A 23,070-nucleotide genomic window follows, 5' to 3' on the forward strand; every position below is an offset into this window, starting at 1 on the left:
ATCTTAGTGAGGGTATAAGTTAGGGTTGCAATTGACCTTGATGCCCCAGTCACTTGTAAAATGTGTGTAGATACTCAGTATGAGAACAGAATTGGGATACTGCTCTGATGCCTATTGTCTAGGCTCATGCTTGATATAGAATGAGGATGAGGTACTATAGAGTCGCCAATGTTGTACCCCAAAATTAATCATTGCCTCCAGAAAAAAAAACTTTTGGGGTTGGGTGTAGATAGGTGGTGAAGAGGAGGAAAGAAGGAAATGTTTTATATTGTTCTAATTTACATTTTCTGCCCAGTGAAGTGAAAACATACGACCCATGTGGGGACTCAACTCTACCTTCTGTCCCGAAGAAAAGGAAGTTTCAGGAAATGGATGATGATGGAGAACAAAAAGAAGTCAAGTCCAAAAAAAAGACCCGGCTTTTAGAGCCACCTGTGACAGGTTAGTCTCCAGCAAGTTTGTAACAGTGCTTTTGGTTCAAGGACGTTTAGTCTTTTTGGCTCCTGTGCTGGTGCATGTAACGCATTCTGTTTGTACAGCAGGTCAGGATGGAGGTCGGGATTCCTGACTGCAGTGAAGATATCTCACAATAGGCTTGGTGCTCTAATTTCAACATGGGCTGATATCTGTGGCTGTGTACATAATGCCCTCAATTGTGTCCATTCCTTTTCCTCGCTTCTGTGTTCACCCCTTATTTCCTCATCTCCCAGAACTGAAATATGTTTTTGTCCTCACCTCCCTCCCCAGCAGCCTCCACATTCAGCGCATTATTCTGCACCATTTCCACCACTTCCAGGTGCAGCCATCACTAAACATGTCTCCGCTTGTCAGCATTTCGAAGGGGCCATATCCTGCCCTGGTCCACACCCCTTTTGCCCCAACATTCCCTGTCCTTCCCACGACACCTTCCAATGCAAGCATAAGATAAGCTCCACTTGCCCTTGGACCCTTCTCACTGACGAAGGCCCAAACTCGCCCTCCAGGTCAAATCGCGATTTGTTTGTATTACTGAATTCTGTATTTGCTGCTCATGATGCTGTCAACATCAGGGAGACTAAACTATATTTAGCTCACAGGTATGACTGTGAGCTTCCCATTGCCTATCATGTTAATTCACCACTGCAGTCCCACTTTGACCTCTCCTACCTTGGTCTCAACAAAGCTCAATGTAAGCTTGAGGAACAGCATCACATATTTCGATTAGACACACTTACAGCCTTCTGGACTTTTGAGTTCAAAAATTTCAATTCATAATCTTTGCTCCCATTTTTTGTTTTCTGTTTACATTGCAGTTGTTGGTAATTCTGCATTTTCCCATTAACATGTTTGCTCAACACATCCTGTGTTTATCTAATTGTCTTATTGCATTCATCTCTTTAATCATTTAAGCATTTGTGTTTTTCACCCCGTCGTTGACTTTGCCTTTTGTTTTTCCCCTCATCTCCGTTTGCTTTAAAACTGTTACATCTCTAACTTATTCGAGTTATGCTGAAACTTGGTTTCTTTCTCCACAAATGCTGCCAAACCTGCTGATTATTTCCAGCATTTTCTGTTTCTGTCAGATTTCCAGCATCGACAGTATTTTGTTTTTATATTGAATATTCCTCCTGTGGTTCAGCTTTCGTGGTTTTTGATTTATGTGAGATTTATAAATCATTTTCATTTTTTAAAGTGGAGTTATTTTCTGTTGCAAAGTTTGGGGGCTTCCAAGTGATGAGGTTCTGGGTTTTTGATCTTACTGTGCCAGCCAAGGGGACAGTGAGTTACTCTCGACCATATGGATGCTTCTGTTTTTGACCAGACACTAGAAATTCATAAAGCATTTCTGTCCTGGATGCAATCAAACCATAATATGTTTTTATTTCAAAGAAGCTACAGAAGAGGCTGAGCCACCCACAAAGAAGAAAAAGAAGAAAGAAAAGAAGCAGGAGGTAGTTGTAAAAGTGGAGGAGGAGGAAGAGGAGCCATCAACTTCATTTGTTACAGAGGAGGAGCCATCAACTTCATTTGTTACAGAGGAGGTAAGAACAGGAGATTGAAATATTGTGCAAATATAAGTAAAACTATTACTATGATCATATCCCTAGATTATTAAAAATCTTGGATGTATTCAATGACTGAGTTTCCACATTGCTCTGGTGTAGAATTCCAAAGATTCCCAACTATCTGAAGAAATTTCTCATTGCTTCAGTGCTAAGTGATTGACTACTTATCCTTAGACTTTGCATTCCAAGCTTAGATGCTTTCCCGAGAGGAAACAACCTCCCAGCAATTTACCCTGTCAAACCATCACACTCCTATTTTTCCATGAGATTGTCTCTCTTCTAAACCCCAGAGAATACATGTCCATTCTGCATTCTCTCCTCAGCATAGCTCACTCATTTATTTATGGAAGATGCTGAAAATATTCAGCAAGTTGGGCAACATTATTGGAGTTAATGCTTCAGGTCGTTGACTTTTCATCAGAACATGAGTTAACTGTCTCCACAGCTTCCTGACCTGAGTTTTTAAAATTCATTTGAGACATATGGGTGTCATAGGCTGGCCAGCATTTATTGCCTATCCCTAGTTGCCCTTGAGAAGGTGGTGGTGAACCACTGCCTTGAATCGCTGCAGTCCATGTGCTGTGGGTTGACCAACAATGCTGTTAGGGAGGGAATTCCTGGATTTTGACCCAGCAACTGCGAAGAAGTGGTGCTATATTTCCAAGTCAGGATGGTGAGTGGCATGGGGGGAACTTGCAGGTGGTGTCCTTCTAGATGGAAGTGGTCGTGGGTTTGGAAGGTGCATCTTGTAGATAGTACACACTGCTACTATTTAGTGTTGGCTGTGGAGGGAGTGGATGTGGTGCCAATCAAGCACGCTGCTTTGTCCTGGATGGTGTCAAGCTTCTTGTGTTGTTGGAGCTGCACCCATCCAGGCAAGTGGGGAGTATTCCATCACATTTCTGACTTGTGCCTTGTTGATGGTGGATTGGCTTTGGGGAGTCGGGGTGAGTTACTCATCCCAGTATTCCTAGCCTCTGACATGCCCTTGTGGCCACTGTGTGGCCATTTGAGCTTCTGGTCAATGGTAACACTATTGAATGTCAAGGGGCAGTGATTAAAGTGTCTCTTATTGGTGATGGTCATTGCCTGGCATTTGTGTGGCACAAATGTTACTTGCCACTTGTCAGCCCAAGCCTGGATATTGTCCAGATCTTGTTGCATTTTAACATGGACTGCTTCAGTATCCTGGTCTACTCGTGAAAATGTATAACTTTTGGTTATCCTCTGGAAATATTCCTAAAACATTAAAAAGGGCAATAATGATTCCTGTTCCCAAATCGGACAAGGTACGAATGGTGCTGGACATTGTGCAATTACCGGTGAACATCCCCACTTCTGACTTTATGACAGAGGGAAGGTCATTGATGAAGCGGCTGAAGATGGTTGGGCCTTGGACACTACCTTGAGGGACTCCTGAAGAGATGTCCTGGAGTGAGATGACTGACCCTTCACAACCATCTTCCTATGTACCAGAGAGGATTCAACCAGCAGAGAGTTTGCCTCTGAAACCCATTGATTCCAGTTTTGCTCGGGCTCCTTGATACCACACGGGATCAAATGTGGCCTTGATGTCAAGGACTGTCAGTCTTGCCTCACCTCTGGAATTCAGCCCTTTCGTCCATGTTTGAACCAAGGCTGTAATGCGGTCAGGAGCTGAGCAACCCTGGCGAAACCCAAACTGGGCATCACTGAGCAGGGTATTGCTGAGCAGGTGCTGCTTGATAGCATTGTTGATGACCCCTTCCATCACTTTGATCGAGAGTAGACTGGGCGGTAATTGCCGGGTTGGATTTGTCCAGCTTTTTGTGTACAGGATGTACCTGGGCAATTTTCTACACTATTGAGGAGAAACCAGTATTGTAACTGTACTGGAAGAGCTTGGCTAGGCGAGTGGCAAATTCTGGAACACAAGTCTTCAGTACTATTGTTGGAATGTTATCAAAGCCCATTGCTTTTGCAGTATCCAGTGCCTCCAACTGTTTCTTGATATCACATGGAATGAATCGAATTGGCAGGAGACTGGTATCTGAGATGCTGGGGACCCCTAGAGGAGGCCGAGATGGATCATCCACTTGACATTTCTGGCTGAAGATTGCTGCAAATGCTTCAGCCTTATCTTTTGCACTGATGTGCTGGGCTCGTCCATCATTGGGGATGGGGATATTTGTGGAACCTCCTTCTCTAGTGAGTTATTTAATTGTCCACCACCATTCATGACTGGATGTGGCAGGACTGCAGAGCTTAGATCTGATCCGTTGGTTGTAGGATCGCTTAGCTCTGCCTATCATTTGCTGCTTTTGCCATTTGGCATGCAAGTAGTCCTGTTTGGTAGCTTCACCAGGTTGACACCTCATTTTTAGGTATGCCTGGTGCTGCTCCTGGCATGCCCTCTTGCACTCTCCATTGAACCAGGGTTGATCCCCTGGCTTGATGGTAATGGTTGAGTGGGGAATATGTCGGCCCATGAGGTTGCAGATTGTGCTGGAGTACAATTCTGCTGCTGTTGAAGGCCCACAGCGCCTCATGAATGCCCAGTCTTAAGTTGCTATATCTGTTTGAAATCTGTCCCATTTAGCATGGTGATAGTGCCACGCAACATGATGGAGGTTGTCCTCAATGTTAAGGTGGGACTTTCGTCTCTACAAAGACTGTGCAGTGGTCACTCTTACCGATACTGTCATAGACAGATGCATCTGCAGCTAGCAGACTAAGGATGAGGTCAAGTATGTTTTTCCTCTTGGTTCCTTCACCACCTGCTGCTGACCCAATCTAGCAGTTATATTGTTTAGGACCCAACCAGCTCAATCAATAGTGCTGCCGCCAAACCATTCTTTGCGCCCTTGCCACCCTGAGTGCTTCCTCCAAGTGTTCAACATGGAGGAATACGATTCATCAGCCGAAGGAGGATGGTACGTGGTAACCAGTAAGAGGTTTCCTTGCCCATGTTTAACCTGAAGCCTTCATGGGGTCTGGAGTCAATGTTAAGGACTCCCAGGACAACTCCTGCCCAACTGTATACCACTCTGCTGGGTCTGTCCGGCCGGTGAGACAGGACATATCCAGGAATGGTAATGGTGGTGTCTGGGACATTAACTGTAAAGTATGATTCCATGAGGATGACTATGTCAGGCTGTTGCTTGACTAGTCTGAGAGCTTTCCCAGTTTTGGCAATAAGCCCCAGATGTTAGGAGGACTTTGCAGGGTAGACAGGGCTGTGTGTTTTGCTGTCGTCTTTTCTGGTGCCGAGGTCAGTGACAAGTGGTCCATCCAGTTTCATTTCTTTGTTGAGACTTTGTAGCAATTGATACAACTGAGTGGCTTGCTAGGCCACTTCAGAGGGCAGTTGAGAGTCAACCATATTGTTGTGGTTCTGGAGTCACATGTAGGCCAGACCAGGTAAGGATGGCAGATTTCCTTCCCTAAAGGACATTAAAGTTTATTTATTAGTGTCACAAGTAGGCTTACATTAACACTGCAATGAAGTTACTGTGAAAATCCCCTAGTCGCCACACTGTTGGGGTACACTAAGGGGAGAATTTAGCATGGCCAATGCACCTAACCATTTTGGACTATGAGAGGAAACCACGCAGAGAAGGGGTGAACATGCAGACTCCGCACAGACAGTGACTCAGGCCAGGAATTGAACCCAATGAACCAGATGGTTTTTTTTCTGACAATTGTCAATGGTTATATGGTCATTAGTAGATTCTTAATTCCAGATATTTTTTATTGAATTCAAATTCCACCATTGCCATGGCAGAATTTGAACCCGGGTCCCCAGAACATTAGCTGAGTTTCTGGATTAATAGTCTAGCAATAATACCACGAGGCCATCACCTTTTCTGTGCAAGGCTATTATGTGGCACCAAGCTGAAGCCCGTGGAATAATATCCTCAAACTCGCTCTCTAATACTCTTTGAGTGTACTTACACCACAAGGACAGTAGTTCCTTTTGAAAGTCCATGTGTACCACATTAACTTCATTACCCATATCAACCTGTTAACTCATCAAAACTCAAATCAAGTTAGTTAAAATGACTTGCCTTTGACAAATCCATGCTACTTTCCTTTGAGCTGCAATTTCTGTCGCAGATAATCATTCCCAAAAACTTTCCCACCACTGCAATTAAACTGGTTCTCCTGTTGTTGTGGGGATTATCCTTCCATCTTTTGAGTGGAACCCTGTCAACCCTGTCTCTTAATTGGAAGATTGTGGTCAGTACCTCATTAGTTGCTCCCCGACTTGCCTCAAAGATGCATCCTGATGGTCCTGGTGACTTATCAACTTCAGATACAGCTATCCTTTTTAATAACACCACTTATTAATTTTAGCTCATCCAGTATTTCAACTATCTCCTCTTTCATTGACTTTGGTCTTTACCCAGGTGTTGCCAATGTAGAGTGCTCATTTAGTATCACATCACGCCCTCTTCCTCTGTGTAGTTGCCTTTTTTGATTCCTAATCGCCCCACTCCTCCTGCTACTTTCCTTTTACTATCTATAGGCATAAGACTTTTGCCAACCTGTTCTCATGCTGTCTTCCTGCCCCTCATTTCCTTTAGTGCTTCTGTCTGAACTTTCTATGGTCAATCCTTAGCAATAAATATAATTGTTTTCCCAATGACTTATATCAGGCTAACCGGCCAGTCATTCTCTATTTCCTCTCGCTCTCCTTTCTCGAATAGCAGTGTAACATTTGCTACTTTCCAATTCATTGGGGATATTCCAGAATCTCGGAATTTTGGATGATCACAGCCAGCGCATCCATGATCTGAAGAGTCATTTGATTCAATATTAACTCTTTGCTCTTTCCACAGATATTGACAGACCTGCTGAGTGTTTCAAGCACTTTGTACTTACTGTACTATATATAATAGAAGAGTAATAATTAACATTTGACTTTTTTATTTTCAGACCCCAGAGAAGAAGAAGAAAAAGAAGAAGAAAATTAAACATGAGTGAAGTGTATCAAATAATGAGACTACATTTTTGCTGTTTATAGCTCTCCTGAGCCCTGACTGAAAATGCTCATTTTTTTATGAGGAACATTTTTTATAATGCAGCACATTTGCATTTTGATATCATTTATCAGGAAAAAAATCTATTTCTGTAAAAAATGTTCACTTTGGAGTGAGAAATGGACCATGGTTTTCTTTGAATTTCCTTTGTTGATGCATACATCCAACCCCACACAAACTGTGTCAAATATAAACTTTAACCCGAAAACACTTGGCCATTATGTGTAACAGTCATACTCAAAATAATGTATGTTTTATCAAATAGATTTTCCTGTATGCAGATGGGTTACACTGAATGGGATATTGTTTTTAAAATAATTGGTATTTTTAAAAAAACTCCGATCTGGCAGCATCAGACCTGAAATGTTAACTTTTTTCCCCTCTCCCTACAGATGCTGCCAGGCCTGCTGAACTTTTCCAGCATTCTCTGTTCTTGTTTCATTCAGCGTCGGCAGTATTTTGCTTATTTCATTTTCAAATTCTGGCTTCAGTAAAAATAACACGGTTAACTTAGCAGCCCACCACAAACATTGGTTCAGATATTGAACACATTGCCTACAAGGGTAGTGGAATCAAATTCCATAGATACGTTCAATAGACAGTGGGACATGTACTAACGAGAACTAATTTATAGGGTTAAGGGAAGAAAGCTTGGGATTAAATTGGTTAGCTCCTTCAAAGAGCCAGCACAGATAGAATTGGCTCCCTTCTGTGCTGTATTCTTAACGGATTCTAAGCAAAAATGAAAGGATGTTAGTCCTTTTATGAATCATAGGCCTCAGCTGGAGTACTGTGTAATTCTGGATATCATGATTGAGGGATGATATCCAAGCCTTGGAAACTATGCAAAAATTGACAAAATAATGCCAGCAATTTCAGTTACGTGAAGACTAGAGATGCTGGATTTGTTTTCCATGGAGCAGATAAAATGATGAGGGAAGAATCCATAAAGGTGTTCGAAATTATGATTTAATTTTGACAGAGTAGATGGTGAAATTCTTCCCACTGGCAGGACCAGAAGGTAATTAAATCATACAGAAGGCTATCAGACCTTTGCAAAAGTATTCCAAAGTATCGTATACCAGGTCAATTTGTCCTATTTAAAATCATTGGCAAGAGATTTGGGATGTTGGGGGAACCAGAGAATTTTCATGCAGCAAGTTATGATGTGGAAAGCATCATTTTAGAGTGGCAGAAAGATTTGATTTTAAATTTCAAAGGAAAATTGTATAATTTGGAGCATTTGCCTTTCATATAGGATATTGGCATAGGCCCTCTACCGCTAATACAAGTTCAAAGATGAGCAGACATTGAAATGCTTTAATATTTTTAAAGCAAGTCAACAAGATAATGTGATTGCATTACATGTGTTAGCTGTTTTAATGCTAAAGCTAACTAATCATTTGTTACACAGCACTGCTTTGAGTAAAGAACAGGGGGATTCATTGAATAAAATCTTTCAAAAAGTCAGCAAGGTAAGTTGTCTTTCAGTGTTGCATAACTACAATTGGAACTGGATTTATTTTGCACTCTTGACTGCTGCTGTCACTTATTTTCACTCATTACCAGTTTTACCATTGTTTCTCGGCTAAACTTCCACTTATTTTTAAGGTTCAGTCCACAGTTCTATTTATCCTTTCAGCTGGTCCGTGGTCCCAGCTGGACAATTCCTTCCTGTCCCAGTGTCCTGGCAGCAGCTTTGAGGGGCTAAACAGTTTAACTTTTGTTTCTCCGTTCCTGAAAGGGATCCTTCTTTCTAATGCCAGAAAATGTATTTATTCCTGATTTACTGTATCAAAACTTCTCATCTTGAAAATTTCATTAGATATTCTCTTAATTTCAAAGAGAAGAATCCCAACATTTCCGACCTCACTTTAACTGAAGTGTCTCATCCCTGATAACATCCTGGTAAATCTCCTCTGCATCTCTCCAGAAATGTGGTACTCCCAAATTGTCTACAATACTCTAGCTGAAGCCTAACCAGTGATTATCCTATTTCCAATGTATTAAACCCCAAGTAATCAATATATTTTAACCCCGTTATCAACTTGCCCCTACTAACTTAAGAATCCATGTAAACGAACACCAAGGGTGGAATTTAACACAGCCTCTAGGAATGGGGAACATGGTGAGCCAGGGTATTAACTAAATATGATGAATTTTGGTTTTATGACTGTGGTTTGAGATGATTCCCCTTGTTGAACGTTCTAGAATGAGAGGCCATATTTTAGGCCCGGGGTGGCAGATTTAAACCCAAAATGAGAAGTTACTTCATTTAGAGGGTTATGAATCAAGTAGGTTCATGTGCAGTGGACGCTGAAACACTAAGCAAATTTAAGGAGAAAATAGATAGGCTTTTAATTCGTTGGATGAAAGGTTATGGGGAGTGGGCAGGAAGGTGGCGATGAGGCTGAGGTGAGATCAGCCATGATTATATTGAATGGCGGAGCAGGCTTGAAGGGCTGAATTGCCTACTGCTGCTCTCTTGTGGAGGGATGAACTGTATTGACATGGCGGGTCAGGCCTCTCATCATCTGGTGGTGAGTTCCTGTTCTTGATACAATTGCATCCAATCTTTATCCCAATGCTTTTTCAAATTAAGTCAGCAGCATATGGGAAACTCTTTTGTGGCCCTTTTAAGGTGTGCACCAGTCAAGTTTGTCCATTTGGATTTGAGCAGAGCAATTTGTGGGAATTGTGGCATGGGAACAAGACTGGAAGCTTGGGTGGAGAGGCGTTGGGGGAGAACAATTCAGGGGGAATAAGAGTGGGTCAGGGCATCGGGGAGGAAGAGGGCTCAGGAATGTGTGGGGTCGGGCATCTGGAAGGAACAGGGCTTCAATGAAGTTTCGTGGTTGAGGTTTGTAAGTGCATAAAAGGAAGGGCCTGTCTTAAAGGGTGTGGTTGGATGGTGGGGCAACAATCAGGAAATGTAAAATGAGGGGCCTAAAAGTCAGGTTTAGTATTGCTCAGTATTAGGTCCTGGGTGAGGAATCTGAGTTGTGAGGGGCAGGTCCAGTTGAAGCTTGGTCTCGAGGGTGATTCAAAAGATTCTAATGACATACAAAGAATGCGGGTAAACGGTCTTAAGATCAGAGAAGGAATGTCTGCTGAGGGCAGTAGGGCTAAGGGAGATTTGGCATATCAAGTGTTAGGTTGGAGGGTGAATCTGATTGTGGTGTTGGCCATTGTTAATTTACTTCAGCTGGCTTGCAGTTCAGGTCCACAATGGGCTGGGAGGAATTCTGCATGTGGCCCATGGGGGATTAGAAAATCTCATGTATACCTGATAGCCATTAACACACAGATGCTCATATCTTTTCCACCATCACAGTTCACTTGGTGGATTTGCTAGGAATTTGACACAATATTCTTGCAATATTAAGAACAAGTGGAGAGCTGTGGCCAGCCAACAATAGAGACTGAAAGGCCAGCAGGAAGTAACACTAGAGGGGAAAGGTGATCAGGAGCAAGGCATCCAGGGCAGACATTGAATAAGATGGAACTAGCGCATATGTACATTCCCAACATGCGCTATTTGATGCAGATGTTAGAGTTAATGTCAGATTCAGCTGAGACTGTCCTGGGAAGCAGTCACATGATGTGTGGGATCCTTCAGCCATATGGATTTGAAAGGGACCCCATTCCAGTGACCCCCTCGGTGACTGCAAAGCTTAATTTTTGCTGCTGCTTGTTTTAGAGCACTGGGTAATGGGTGGCAATTCCTCGGGTGCTACTCGTGCATGAAAGATGCTGTGAATAAATTCAAATTATCCATCGATCCGGACAGTCAAGGGCATTGGACTTGGAGCATTGCTTGTTATCCTAGAATGCAAGGATTGAAGGACCCTAGAGACCGTTGACTATCATACACTCTTAGCCATTTGCGATTCATGGGACCAGGCAATGACATGTGATTTACAAGGACTTTCACTCTGCAACTGATCTGTGACCCAGATAAAGTATCATGCAGGTCTATGCATATTTCCCAGGATGTTCTCATGACTCTTGCATTTTGTTCAAAGCTTTTTCTTTAGATGGGATGTAATATAGGAAAATGTGAACTTGTCCACTTTAGCAGGAAGAATAGAAAAATACATTATTTGAGTGGTGGAAGAGGGATCTTGCTGTCCTGGCACAGATGGGACAGCAAATGGAATATTGGTGTTTATTGCAAGGGGAATGGAATATAAAGGCAGGCAAATTTTATTGCAGCTTTACAAGGCCTTGGTGTGACCACATCTGGCGTAATGTGTATAGTTTTGGTTTCCTGATTTAAAAAAGGATATAATTGTTAGCAGATTAGATCAGGTTCACTTGATTCATTCCTTATAATGAAAGGAGGAACAGGTGAGGCCGATATGCATTGGAGTTCAGAAGAATGAGAGGTGATCTTATTGAAACAGAAGTTCCTGAGGGGAATTGATAGGGTGGATACTAGGAGGATAATATCAATTTGAGTGAGAGATCTCCATTATATGGCAGGTGAGATTTTTTTTTAAGGATATTTATGTAGAACTCTCTTTCCCAGAAAATAGTGGGAGCTAGTTCATTGAATTCATTCAAGGCTAAGATAGATTGATAGATGACAGCATTAAATGTTTAGGGCAGACAGGAAAGTGGAATGAGACTACAACCAAATCAGCCTGCATCCTAGTGAATGGTGGAGCAGGGTTGAATGGTATATTCCTGCTCTTAGTCCTGTATAGACCCCAGCCTTAGTTGATGGATGAATTCTGGGGGACAAGAGCTATCCCTTGACCTGGCTGATGACAGTAGTGAAGCATCCCCACACCACAGTGGAAGAGTGGTAGTACCATGAAGCTCGTGCTTCTACCAGAGCCTTGGCAAGGCTCGAGGTTTCCAAATGGTTGTGATCTGCTGTGTCCTGCACAGTGTCCATTCGACGCAGAGAACTGTTACAACAGGATGTCAGAGAGGAGCAGTGTTCCTCAGATGAGAGTAAATTGGATATGCTGATGAAGAGGCAATTACTGAATGCTGGGGCCACAGAGACAGGGACAGCAGGGTGTGACTGCAAGTGAGGTAGGTAAGGGGATCCTGAATTCAGGAACTGAGGAGCACCAGCTCTTAAACCTTTCCAGCAGATATGAAGTACTTGCTCCCTGTGTGGATGAGGAAAAGAGCTGTATGGGATGAGCTAGCCGATCACTGCACTGTGAGGAGGGAGCAAAAAGACAGGTGGTAGTTGTAGGGAATTTTATAATTAGGGGGATTGATAGCATCCTTTGTAAACCAGATCGTGAGTCCCACATGGTATGTTGCCTGCCTGGTGCCAGGGTGAGGGACGTCTCTGACCAGCTTGAAAGGATATGGGAGGGGGAAGATCCAGTTGTTGTGGTCCACGTTGGGACAAACAACATAAGCAAGACTAGGAAAGAGGACCTGTTTGGGGATTATCAAGCACTCGGAACTAAATTAAAGAACAGGTCCTCGAGGGTTATAATCTCGGGATTACTACCTGAGCCAAGTGCAAATTGACAGAGTTGAGAGAATTAGGGAAGTTAACATAAGGCTAAAGGAATGGTGTGGGAAAGAGGGGTTCCATTTCATGGGCATTGGCATCAGTATTGGAACAGGAGGGATCTACACTGTTGGGATGGTCTTCACCTGAACCGATCTGGGACCAGTGATCTAACGAGAAGGAAAAATCGGGTGGTCATAAGGACTTGAAACTAGCAAGTTGGGAAGGGAAGAGTAAAACTACAGGAAATATAACGGTTAATAGAAAGCAAAGCAGCAGGTTAGCATGTGAGGAAAAAGTTCCAACTACATCAAAAATCAGGAAAAAAGTTAAAAGGAAGAACTCGAGATATTAATGGAGGTGTTAAAATTCAAAAAGGTACAAAAACTAGCATACGGGCACTTTATTTGAATGCTCGTAGCATTGGAAACAAGGTAAATGAGTTGATGGCACAAATCATTGCAAATGGGTATGATTCGGTGGCCATTCCAGAGACATGGTTGCAGGATGGTCATGACTAGGAGTTAAATATCCAGGGGTATCAGACTCTTCGGAGGGACAGACAGGAAGGTACGGGAGGAGGTGTAGCTCTGATATTTAAGGATGACATCAGGGCAGTAGTGAGAGATATAGGTTCTATGGGGAAAAAAAGGTTGAATCCATTTGGGTGGAAATTAGAAATAGGAGAAAAAGTCACTGATCGGGGTAGTCTGTAGGCCACCAAATATCATGGTGGGGTGAGAAATAAACAAAGAAATAACTGATGCATGTAAAACTGGTACAGCAATTATAGGGGATTTTAATCTACATGTCAAACCAGGTTGGTCAAGGCAGGAGTTCATAGAATGTATCCGCGATAGCTTCCTTGAACAGTGTATAATGGAACCTACGAGGGAGCAAGCTATCCTAGATCTGGTCCTGTGTAATGATGATGTGGAGACGCCGGCGTTGGACTGGGGTGAACACGGTAAGAAGTCTCACAACACCAGGCTTGTCTACCAGGGCTTGTAGAATCTCACTAGCTGTTCTGTCTGGAGACAATACACATTTCTTTAACCTGTGTTTAATGTTCCCTCCACCCACATTGTCTGTACCTTTAAGACCTGGCTGGCTGTAGGATTCGCATTCTAATCAGTATTCTGCAACTTGATTTTGTCTGTTTGAGAGCACATTTCCACTCCATCTGACGAAGGAGCAGTGCTCCAAAAGCTTATGGTATTTGCTACCAGATAAACCTGTTGGACTTTAACCTGGTGTTGTGAGACAGGAGTAATTAATGATCTTACAGTTAGGGATCCTCTCAGAAGAAGCGATCACAGTATGGTTGAATTTAAAATACAGAAGGAGCATGAGAAGGTAAAATCCAATACCAGTGTCTTGTGCTTAAACAAAAGAGACCACAAAGGGATGAGGGAGGAGTTGGCTAAGGTAGACTGGGAGCAAAACCTTTATGGTGGGACAATTGAGGAACAGTGGAGGACTTCCAAAGTGATTTTTCACAGTGCTCAGCAAAAGTATATACCAGTGATAAGGAAGGACTGTAGATAAAGGTAATCAGCCATGGATATCTAAGGAAATAAAGGAGGGTATCAAATTGAAAGAAAAGGCATACAAAGTGGCAAAGATTAGTGGGAAACTAGAGGATTGGGAAATCTTTAAAGATGAACAAAAAGTCACTAAAAAAGGAAAATGGATTATGAGAGTAAACTAGCTCAGAATATAAAAACAGCAAAAGTTTCTACAAGATGTGCAGGTTAGGTGGATTGGCCATGCTAAATTGCCCCTTAGTGTCCAAAGCAGCACAGTGGTTACCACTGCTGCCTCACAGCGCCAGGGACCCGGGTTCAACTCCCAGCTTGGGTCACTCTGTGTGGAGTTTGCATGTTCTTCCCCTCTGGGTGCTCCAGTTTCTTCCCACAGTCCAAAAATGTGCGGGTAGGTGGATTGGCCATGCTAAATTGCTCCTTAGTGTCAGGGGGATTAGCAGGGTAAATATGTGAGGTCACGGGTATAGGGCCTGGGTGGGATTGTTGTCAGTGCAGGCTCAATGGGCCAAATGGCTTCCTTCTGCACTGTAAGGATTCTATGAGCCCCCACAGCTTCCTGGGATAAAGAATTCTGAAGATTAAGCACTGTTTTAGGGGAGGTGATGACCTAGTGCTGTTATTGCTAGACTATTAATCCAGAAACTCAGCTAATGTTCTTGGGACTCGGGTTCGAATCCTGCACAGCAGATGGTGGAATTTGAATTCAATTTTTAAAAAATCTGGAATTAAGAATCTACTGATGACCGTGAAACCACTGTCGATTTTCTGAAAACTCCATCTGGTTCACTAACGTCCTTTAGGGAAGGAAATGTGCCGTCCTTACCCTGGTCTGGCCTACATGTGACTCCAGAGCCACAGCAATGTGGTTGACTCTCAACTGCCCTTCAAGGGTAACTAGGGATGGGCAATAAATGCTGGCCAGCCAGCGACGCCCATGTCCCATGAATAAAACTCTAAGAGAAGAAATTAGAGTCATGGAGATTTACAGCATGGGAACAGGCCCTTCGGCCCACAATTCTTCCACAAATCGTCTTAAGTGAGCACTTTCTGAACCTGCGACTAAGCGCCTCTGGACCCATGACTCTCCCATGAGTGGGAACATGCTCCTGGCTAACCTCCAGCCCCTAAGAATTTACATTTCAATCATATCTCCTCTCATTCTCCTGAACACCCAAGGGGTACAGACCCAACCTGTTTAATCTTTCCTCACGTCTCAACTGGGAGTGCTTGAGAAGCCCCACCCACTAACCCTAGACTCACTAGGATGAACATAGAACAGTACAGCACAGAACAGGCCCTTCAGCCCACGATGTTGTGCCGAGCTTTATCTGAAACCAAGATCAAGCTATCCCACTCCCTATCATCCTGGTGTGCTCCATGTGCCTATCCAATAACCGCTTAAATGTTTCTAAAGTGTCTGACTCCACTATCACTGCAGGCAGTCCATTCCACACCCCAACCACTCTGCGTAAAGAACCTACCTCTGATATCCGTCCTGTATCTCCCACCACGAACCCTATAGTTATGCCCCCTTGTAATAGCTCCATCCACCCGAGGAAATAGTCTTTGAACGTTCACTCTATCTATCCCCTTCATCATTTTATACACCTCTATTAAGTCTCCCCTCAGCCTCCTCCGCTCCAGAGAGAACAGCCCTAGCTCCCTCAACCTTTCCTCATATGACCTACCCTCCAAACCAGGCAGCATCCTGGTAAATCTCCTCTGCACTCTTTCCAGCGCTTCCACATCCTTCTTATAGTGAGGTGACCAGAACTGCACACAATATTCCAAATGTGGTCTCACCAAGGTCCTGTACAGTTGCAGCATAACCCCACGGCTCTTAAACTCCAACCCCCTGTTAATAAAAGCTAACACACTATAGGCCTTCTTCACAGCTCTATCCACTTGACTGGCAACCTTTAGAGATCTGTGGATATGGACCCCAAGATCTCTCTGTTCCTCCACAGTCTTCAGAACCCTACCTTTGACCCTGTAATCCACATTTAAATTTGTCCTACCAAAATGAATCACCTCACATTTATCAGGGTTAAACTCCATTTGCCATTTTTCAGCCCAGCTTTGCATCCTATCTATGTCTCTTTGCAGCCTACAACAGCCCTCCACCTCATCCACTACTCCGCCAATCTTGGTGTCATCAGCAAATTTACTGATCCACCCTTCAGCCCCCTCCTCTAAGTCATTAATAAAAATCACAAAGAGCAGAGGACCAAGCACTGATCCCTGCGGCACACCGCTAGCAACCTGCCTCCAATCCGAAAATTTTCCATCGACCACCACCCTCTGTCTTCGGTCAGACAGCCAGTTGCCTATCCAATCGGCCAACTTTCCCTCTATCCCACACCTCCTCACTTTCATCATAAGCCGACCATGGGGGACCTTATCAAACGCCTTACTAAAATCCATGTATATGACATCAACTGCCCTACCTTCATCAACACACTTAGTTACCTCCTCAAAAAATTCTATCAAATTTGTGAGGCACGACTTGCCCTTCACGAATCCGTGCTGACTATCTCGGATTAATCCGCATCTTTCTAAATGGTCGTAAATCCCATCCCTAAGGACCCTTTCCATCAATTTACCAACCACCGAAGTAAGACTAACCGGTCTATAATTACCAGGGTCATTTCTATTCCCTTTCTTAAACAGAGGAACAACATTCGCCATTCTCCAGTCCTCTGGCACCATCCCCGTGGACAGCGAGGACCCAAAGATCAACGCCAAAGGCTCTGCAATCTCATCCCTTGCCTCCCACAGAATCCTAGGATACATTTCATCAGGCCCAGGGGACTTATCGACCTTCAGTTTATTCAAAACTGCCAAGACATCCTCCCTCCGAACATCTATTTCCTCCAGCCTATTAGCCTGTAACACCTTCTCTTCCTCAAAAACATGGCCCCTCTCCTTGGTGAACACTGAAGAAAAGTATTCATTCATCACCTCGCCTATCTCTACTGACTCCATACACAAGTTCCCACTACTGTCCTTGACCGGCCCTAACCTCACCCTGGTCATTCTTTTATTCCTCACATAAGAGTAAAAAGCCTTGGGGTTTTCCTTGATCCGACCCGCCAAGGACTTCTCATGTCCCCTCCTAGCTCTCCTAAGCCCCTTTTTCAGCTCATTCCTTGCTAACTTGTAACCCTCAATCGAGCCATCTGAACCTTGTTTCCTCATCCCTACATGAGCTTCCCTCTTCCTTTTCACAAGACATTCCACCTCTTTTGTGAACCATGGTTCCCTCACTCGGCCATTTCCTCCCTGCCTGACAGGAACATACCTATCAAGGACATCCAGTATTTGTTCCTTGAAAAAGTTCCACTTTTCATTAGTTCCTTTCTCTGACAGTTTCTGTTCCCAACTTATGCCCCCTAATTCTTGCCTAATCGCATCATAATTACCCCTCCCCCAATTGTAAACCTTGCCCTGCCGTACGGCCCTATCCCTCTCCATTGCAATTACAAAAGACACCGAATTGTGGTCACTATCTCCAAATTGCTCTCCCACAACCAAATCTAACACTTGGCCCGGTTCATTTCCCAGTACCAAATCCAATGTGGCCTCACCTCTAGTCGGCCCATCCACATATTGTGTCAGGAAACCCTCCCGCACACACTGCACAAAAACTGCCCCATCCAAACTATTTGACCTACAAAGGTTCCAATCAATATTTGGAAAGTTAAAGTCCCCCATGACAACTACCCTGTGACCCCCACACATATCCATAATCTGCTTAGCAATTTCTTCCTCCACATCTCTATTACTATTTGGGGGCCTATAGTAAACTCCTAGCAACGTGACCACTCCTTTCCTATTTCTAACTTCAGCCCATATTACCTCAGTGTGCAGATCCCCCACAAAGTGCCTTTCCGCAGCCGTTAAACTATCCTTGATTAACAATGCCACTCCTCCACCTCTTTTACCAGCTTCCCTACACTTAGTGAAACATCTATACCCCGGAACGTCCAACAACCATTCCTGTCCTTGTTCTACCCACGTCTCCGTAATGGCCACAACATCGTAGTCCCAAGTACCAATCCACGCCCCAAGTTCATCTACCTTGTTCCGGATGCTCCTTGCATTGAAGTAGACACACTTCAACCCACCTTCCTGTCTACCAGTACCCACCCTTGACCCTGATACCTTCCCTACCAGGACTTGATGGTTTGAGTTATAAGGGGAGGCTGAGACTTTTTTCTCTGGAGCGTAGAAGGCTATGAGGTGATCTTATGGAGGTGTATAAGATAATGAGGGGCATAGATCAGCTAGATAGGCAACATCTTTTCCCAAAGGTAAGGGAATCTAAACCTAGAGGACATAGGTTTAACGTAAGATGGGAGAGATACAAAAGGGTCCAGAGGGGCAATTTTTTCACTGAGGCTGCTGAGTGTCTGGAACGAGCTGCCAGAGACAGTAGTAGAGACAGGTACAATTTTGTTTTTTAAAAAGCGTTTAGACAGTTACTTGGGTAAGTTGGGTATAGAGGGATATGAGCCAAACATGGGCAATTGGGACTAACTTAATAGTTTTTTTAAAATGGCAGCATGGACAAGTTGAGCTGAAGGACCTGTTTCCATGTTGTAAACATCTATGACTCGGACTCGGACTCGATATATAAAACGAAAAAGAGTGGCTAAAGTAAACATTAGTCCTCTAGAGGATGAGAAAGGGGGTGTAATAACTGGAAATGGCTGAGGCATTGAACAGGTATTTTGTGTCGGTCTTCACAGTGGAAGACACAAATAACATGCCAAAAATTGATGACAAGAAGGCTATGGCAAGTGAGAACCTAGAAACCATCATTATCACTAAAGAGGTAGTGCTGGGCAAGCTAATGGGGCTAAAGGTAGACAGGTCCCCTGGCCCTGATGGAATGCATCCCAGGGTACTAAAAGAAATGGTGGGAGAAATAGCAAATGCACTAGTGGTAATTTACCAAAATTCGCTGGACTCTGGGGTGATTCCCGCAGATTGGAAAACAGCAAATGTGACGCCACTGTTTAAAAAAGGAGGTAGACAAAAGGCGGGTAACTATAGGCCGGTTAGCTTAACTTATGCAGTAGGGAAAATGTTTGAATCTATCATCGAGGAAGGAATAACAAGACATCTAGATAGAAATTGGGCAAATGCAGCATGGGTTCATGAAGGGCAGATCATGTTTGACTAATTTGGTGGAATTCTTTCACATTACATGCGCAATGGACAATGGAGAACCTGTGGATGTGGTGTATCTGGATTTCCAGAAGGCATTTGACAAGGTTTTACGGGTAATATATTAGCTTGGATAGAGGATTGATTAACTGACAGAAAGCAAAGAGTGGGGGTAAATGGGTGTTTTTCTGGTTGGTGATCAGTGACTAGTGGTGTGCCTCAGGGATCAGTGTTGGGACCACAATTGTTTATGATTTACATAGATGACTTGGAGTTGGAGATCAAGTGTAGTGTGTCAAAATTCGCAGATGAAACCCAGATGAGTGGCAGAGCAAAGTGTACAGAGGACACAAAGTCTGCAAAGGGATATACATAGTCTGAGTGAGTGGGCAAGGGTCTGGCAGATGGAGTCCAATGTTGGTAAATGTGAGGTCATCCATTTTGGTAGGAATGACAGCAAAATGGACTATTATTTAAATAGTAAAAAATGGCAACATGCTGCTGTGCAGAGGAACCTGGGTGTCCTTGTGCATGAATCACAAAAAGTTGGTTTGCAAGTGCAGTATATAATTAAGACGATAAATGGAATTTTGTCCTTCATTGCTAGAGGGATGGAGTTTAAAAATAGCGAGGTTATGTTGCAGCTGCATAAGATGCTGATGAAGCCACACCTGGAGTACTGTGTACAGTTTTGGTCTCCTTACTTGAGAAAGGATATACTGGCACTGGAGAGGGTGCAGAGGAGATTCACTTGGTTGATTCCAGAGTTGAGAGGGTTGGCTGGGGCTATACTCATTGGAATTCAGAAGAATGAGGGCAGATCTTATAGAAACATGTAAGATTATGAAGGGAATAGATAAGATAGAAGCAGGGAATTTGTTTCCACTGGCAATTGAAACTAGAAATAGGGGGCATGGCCTCAAAATAGTGGGAGCAGATTTAGGACTGAGTTGAGGAGGAACTTCTTCACACAAAGAGTTGTGAATCTGTGGAATTCCCTGCCCAGTGAAGCAGTTGAGTACCTCATCGAATGTTTTTAAGGAAAGGATAGATACATTTTTGAACAGTAAAGGAATTAAGGATTATGGTGAGTGGGTGGGCAAGTGGAGCTGAGTTCACGAAAAGATCAGCCATGATCTTATTGAATGGCGGAGCAGGCTTGAAGGGCTAGATGGCATACTCCTGCTCCTAGTTCTTACGTTCAAACTCCTTGACACTGCAAATAAGAAAAAGTCAGCTAAGGCTGGATGTTCAGCCATGCATCTCTCATAGGCTGGTCAGTGCAAACTGGGTGCACATACATGAATATCAATTAAAGATAAATATAAACACAACATTGTTTCCTCCATAATAAGGGAAATGTCCCTAACTGCCTTGCTGCCATCAATGTGTCACCCATGAGGCATACCAGTATAGTTAACACGCTAAAGAAGCTAGTTTTAACAAATGACTGATGTAAACATGAATAAAGTAAAACTAATATAGGTTACATGAAGGGTAACTACGTGGAGTTATGGGGATAGGGATTGTTTGTCGGTGCGGGCTCAATGAGCTGAATGGCCTGTTTCTGCACTGTCGGGTTTCTATGATTTTTAAAATAATCATCTCATGCATTCTTGAATTTTTGCTTATGACCACTACACTTTGATGCATCAGCAGTGCAAGTGGAGGCAGTCTGCTCAGTGCAGTGCCTAATTGCCTTTGATGACTGTTGCAGATCTATAGAGGTCTCAGTCCTTGAGGACTCCATCCTACTAGAGGTCACCTGCATAGGTGCAGGGGCATCCTCCTTGGCTTCACCTAATGGCGTCACTGCCAACAGGGATGAGGAGAGGCTATTTACCCAGGTGTTATGTCTGAAAACCCCCAGTGTGTCTGGCAGGTGTTTCCCTGAGGTGAATGGACACCCGGAGAAAGGTCCAGTGCTTTGCCCCCTCTGACCTAGCCATTTTTGCATGGAGCCCATGGCTAGCAAAGTAGAATACGGTCAAAGTGCATATTGATTGTCTGCTAAATCTGGCTCTCCATGGAGGAAGCCATGTGTTCAGATGCTCGAGACATGACAACTCATGGCCTGCATGGACTTTTCCATCATCTGCACAAGACCTCTGGCATTTCCGCTATATGTTTTTTTATTTTTTGTTACATGTATCACATGCTATTTGTGGCCACAAGCAGAGGCCTGTCATCAACGTGGGGTAAGCACAGTAAGAAGTTTCACAACACCAGGTTAAAGTCCAACAGGTTTATTTGGTAGCACAAGCCACAAGCTTTTGGAGCACTGCTCCTTCATCACCTGATGCTTGTGCTACCAAATAAACCTGTTGGACTTTAACCTGGTGTTGTGAAACTTCTTACTGTGTTACCCCAGTCCAATGTCAGCATCTCCACATCAACGTGGGGCCCAGCAGTGCTCCAGGTATCGAGGGCATTAGTTTTCATAATCCCCTCAGCTGCTGGGATGTCTGTGACATATTCACCAGATTCTCAACATGAACCTAATTGAGCTGTGTGGATGTCACTGTGCTGGTGGAGGGTGTGGAAGAGGCAAGTGACTCTGGGTCAGGGTATCATTGTTCCCAGACATGGATCCTTCAGTCTCCTGCTTTGGCTGTGGCCTGGGCTTGGGATTGCAACGACCTTCAGTGGAGAACAAAATTACATTAAGGGACAGCATAGTATTTGAGCGCATCACATTTCCTCATATGCCTCCTGTGTGCCCGTATGCCAGCATAAGGTTGGATACATTCTCACACTGATGTCTGGCTATTCCAGTCTCACTGTCTGCGACTGCTTGTCCACTGCATTGTCACCAAAAGTGAGATCCATCAATGAATATTTGTCCCCACCACATAATCGTACGCGTCTCCCTTGCTCACTACCAACTCTTTAAATTTTAATTATAATTGCTTGTGCACTGGCCCCCAACATGCAAGCTTATTTTGTTTCCACAATTGGGACCTGCATACCTTTTATTAAATTTCATCTTTATGTTCCTATGCTCATCTATTTTTTTTCAAAATTGCACCTTTTATATTATTCAGTCTTTCCATATCAGTCCTTCCAATATCCCATCTCAGCCCAAAAATCCCTATGCATGCTGCACATTAATTGGCTCCTTTAAGTTCCTGTGCATACGTAACACCCCAAAATATTTGAAGGGGCTACACACTTAAACAAATTACCCAAGCCAGCCAAAAATAAAATTAGAGGCTATATTGTTCCCACTTAAACTTCTCAGCATTGAACTCCATCTGTGATATTTCTGCCACTTCACCGTCTTGCCTATATCATTCTGAATCCTGTAACTATCCTCATCGTGATCTACTATTATCTGCAAACTTTATAATGCTGCTCCCAACACCTGAGTCTAGGTTGTATATAAGTTACAAAGATTCATGGACTCAAAAATAATCCTCGTGGTAAACCACTGCAAACCCCTCCCCAGTGTGGAGAACATCCATCCACCACCATTCTTTGTTTCCTGTTTCTGAACCAATGGTATAACCATATCATAACTTTCTCTTACTTCCATGGGCTTCTAGCTTCCTAATAAACCTTGTGTGGTATTTCGTCAAATGTTTTCTGAAACATGGTATGTCCAACATTTACTGTACTACCACGATCCACCTTATGTGCAATCTCTTCAAAGAATTTGATCAAGTTAGTCATGATTCTGCTATAACAAATCATAGTTCTCAATTAACCAATGGCTTGCCAAGTTGGAGTTTATTTGGCCCCTGATAATTGTTTCCAATAACTTCCCCACCACTGATGTTAGACTGACTGGCTCTGGTTTC

General features: G+C 43.5%; 1 protein-coding gene across 2 annotated transcripts in view; it reads left to right on the forward strand.

The window, feature by feature from the left end:
- Positions 1-8,642, forward strand: part of nop58 (NOP58 ribonucleoprotein homolog (yeast)) — a 37,067-nt gene extending 28,425 nt beyond the window's left edge. For both annotated transcript variants that reach the window (XM_078228875.1, XM_078228874.1), the window contains exons 13-15: positions 296-441; positions 1,870-2,021; positions 6,963-8,642. In XM_078228875.1, the coding sequence (XP_078085001.1) occupies positions 296-441; positions 1,870-2,021; positions 6,963-7,010 (346 nt within the window). In that variant the 3' untranslated portion in view covers positions 7,011-8,642. The remainder of the gene's footprint in view (positions 1-295; positions 442-1,869; positions 2,022-6,962) is intronic.
- The last annotated feature ends 14,428 nt before the right edge of the window (positions 8,643-23,070 follow it).

The sequence above is a fragment of the Mustelus asterias genome, chromosome 14 (genome assembly GCF_964213995.1).
Source record: "Mustelus asterias chromosome 14, sMusAst1.hap1.1, whole genome shotgun sequence".
NCBI lineage: Eukaryota > Metazoa > Chordata > Chondrichthyes > Carcharhiniformes > Triakidae > Mustelus > Mustelus asterias.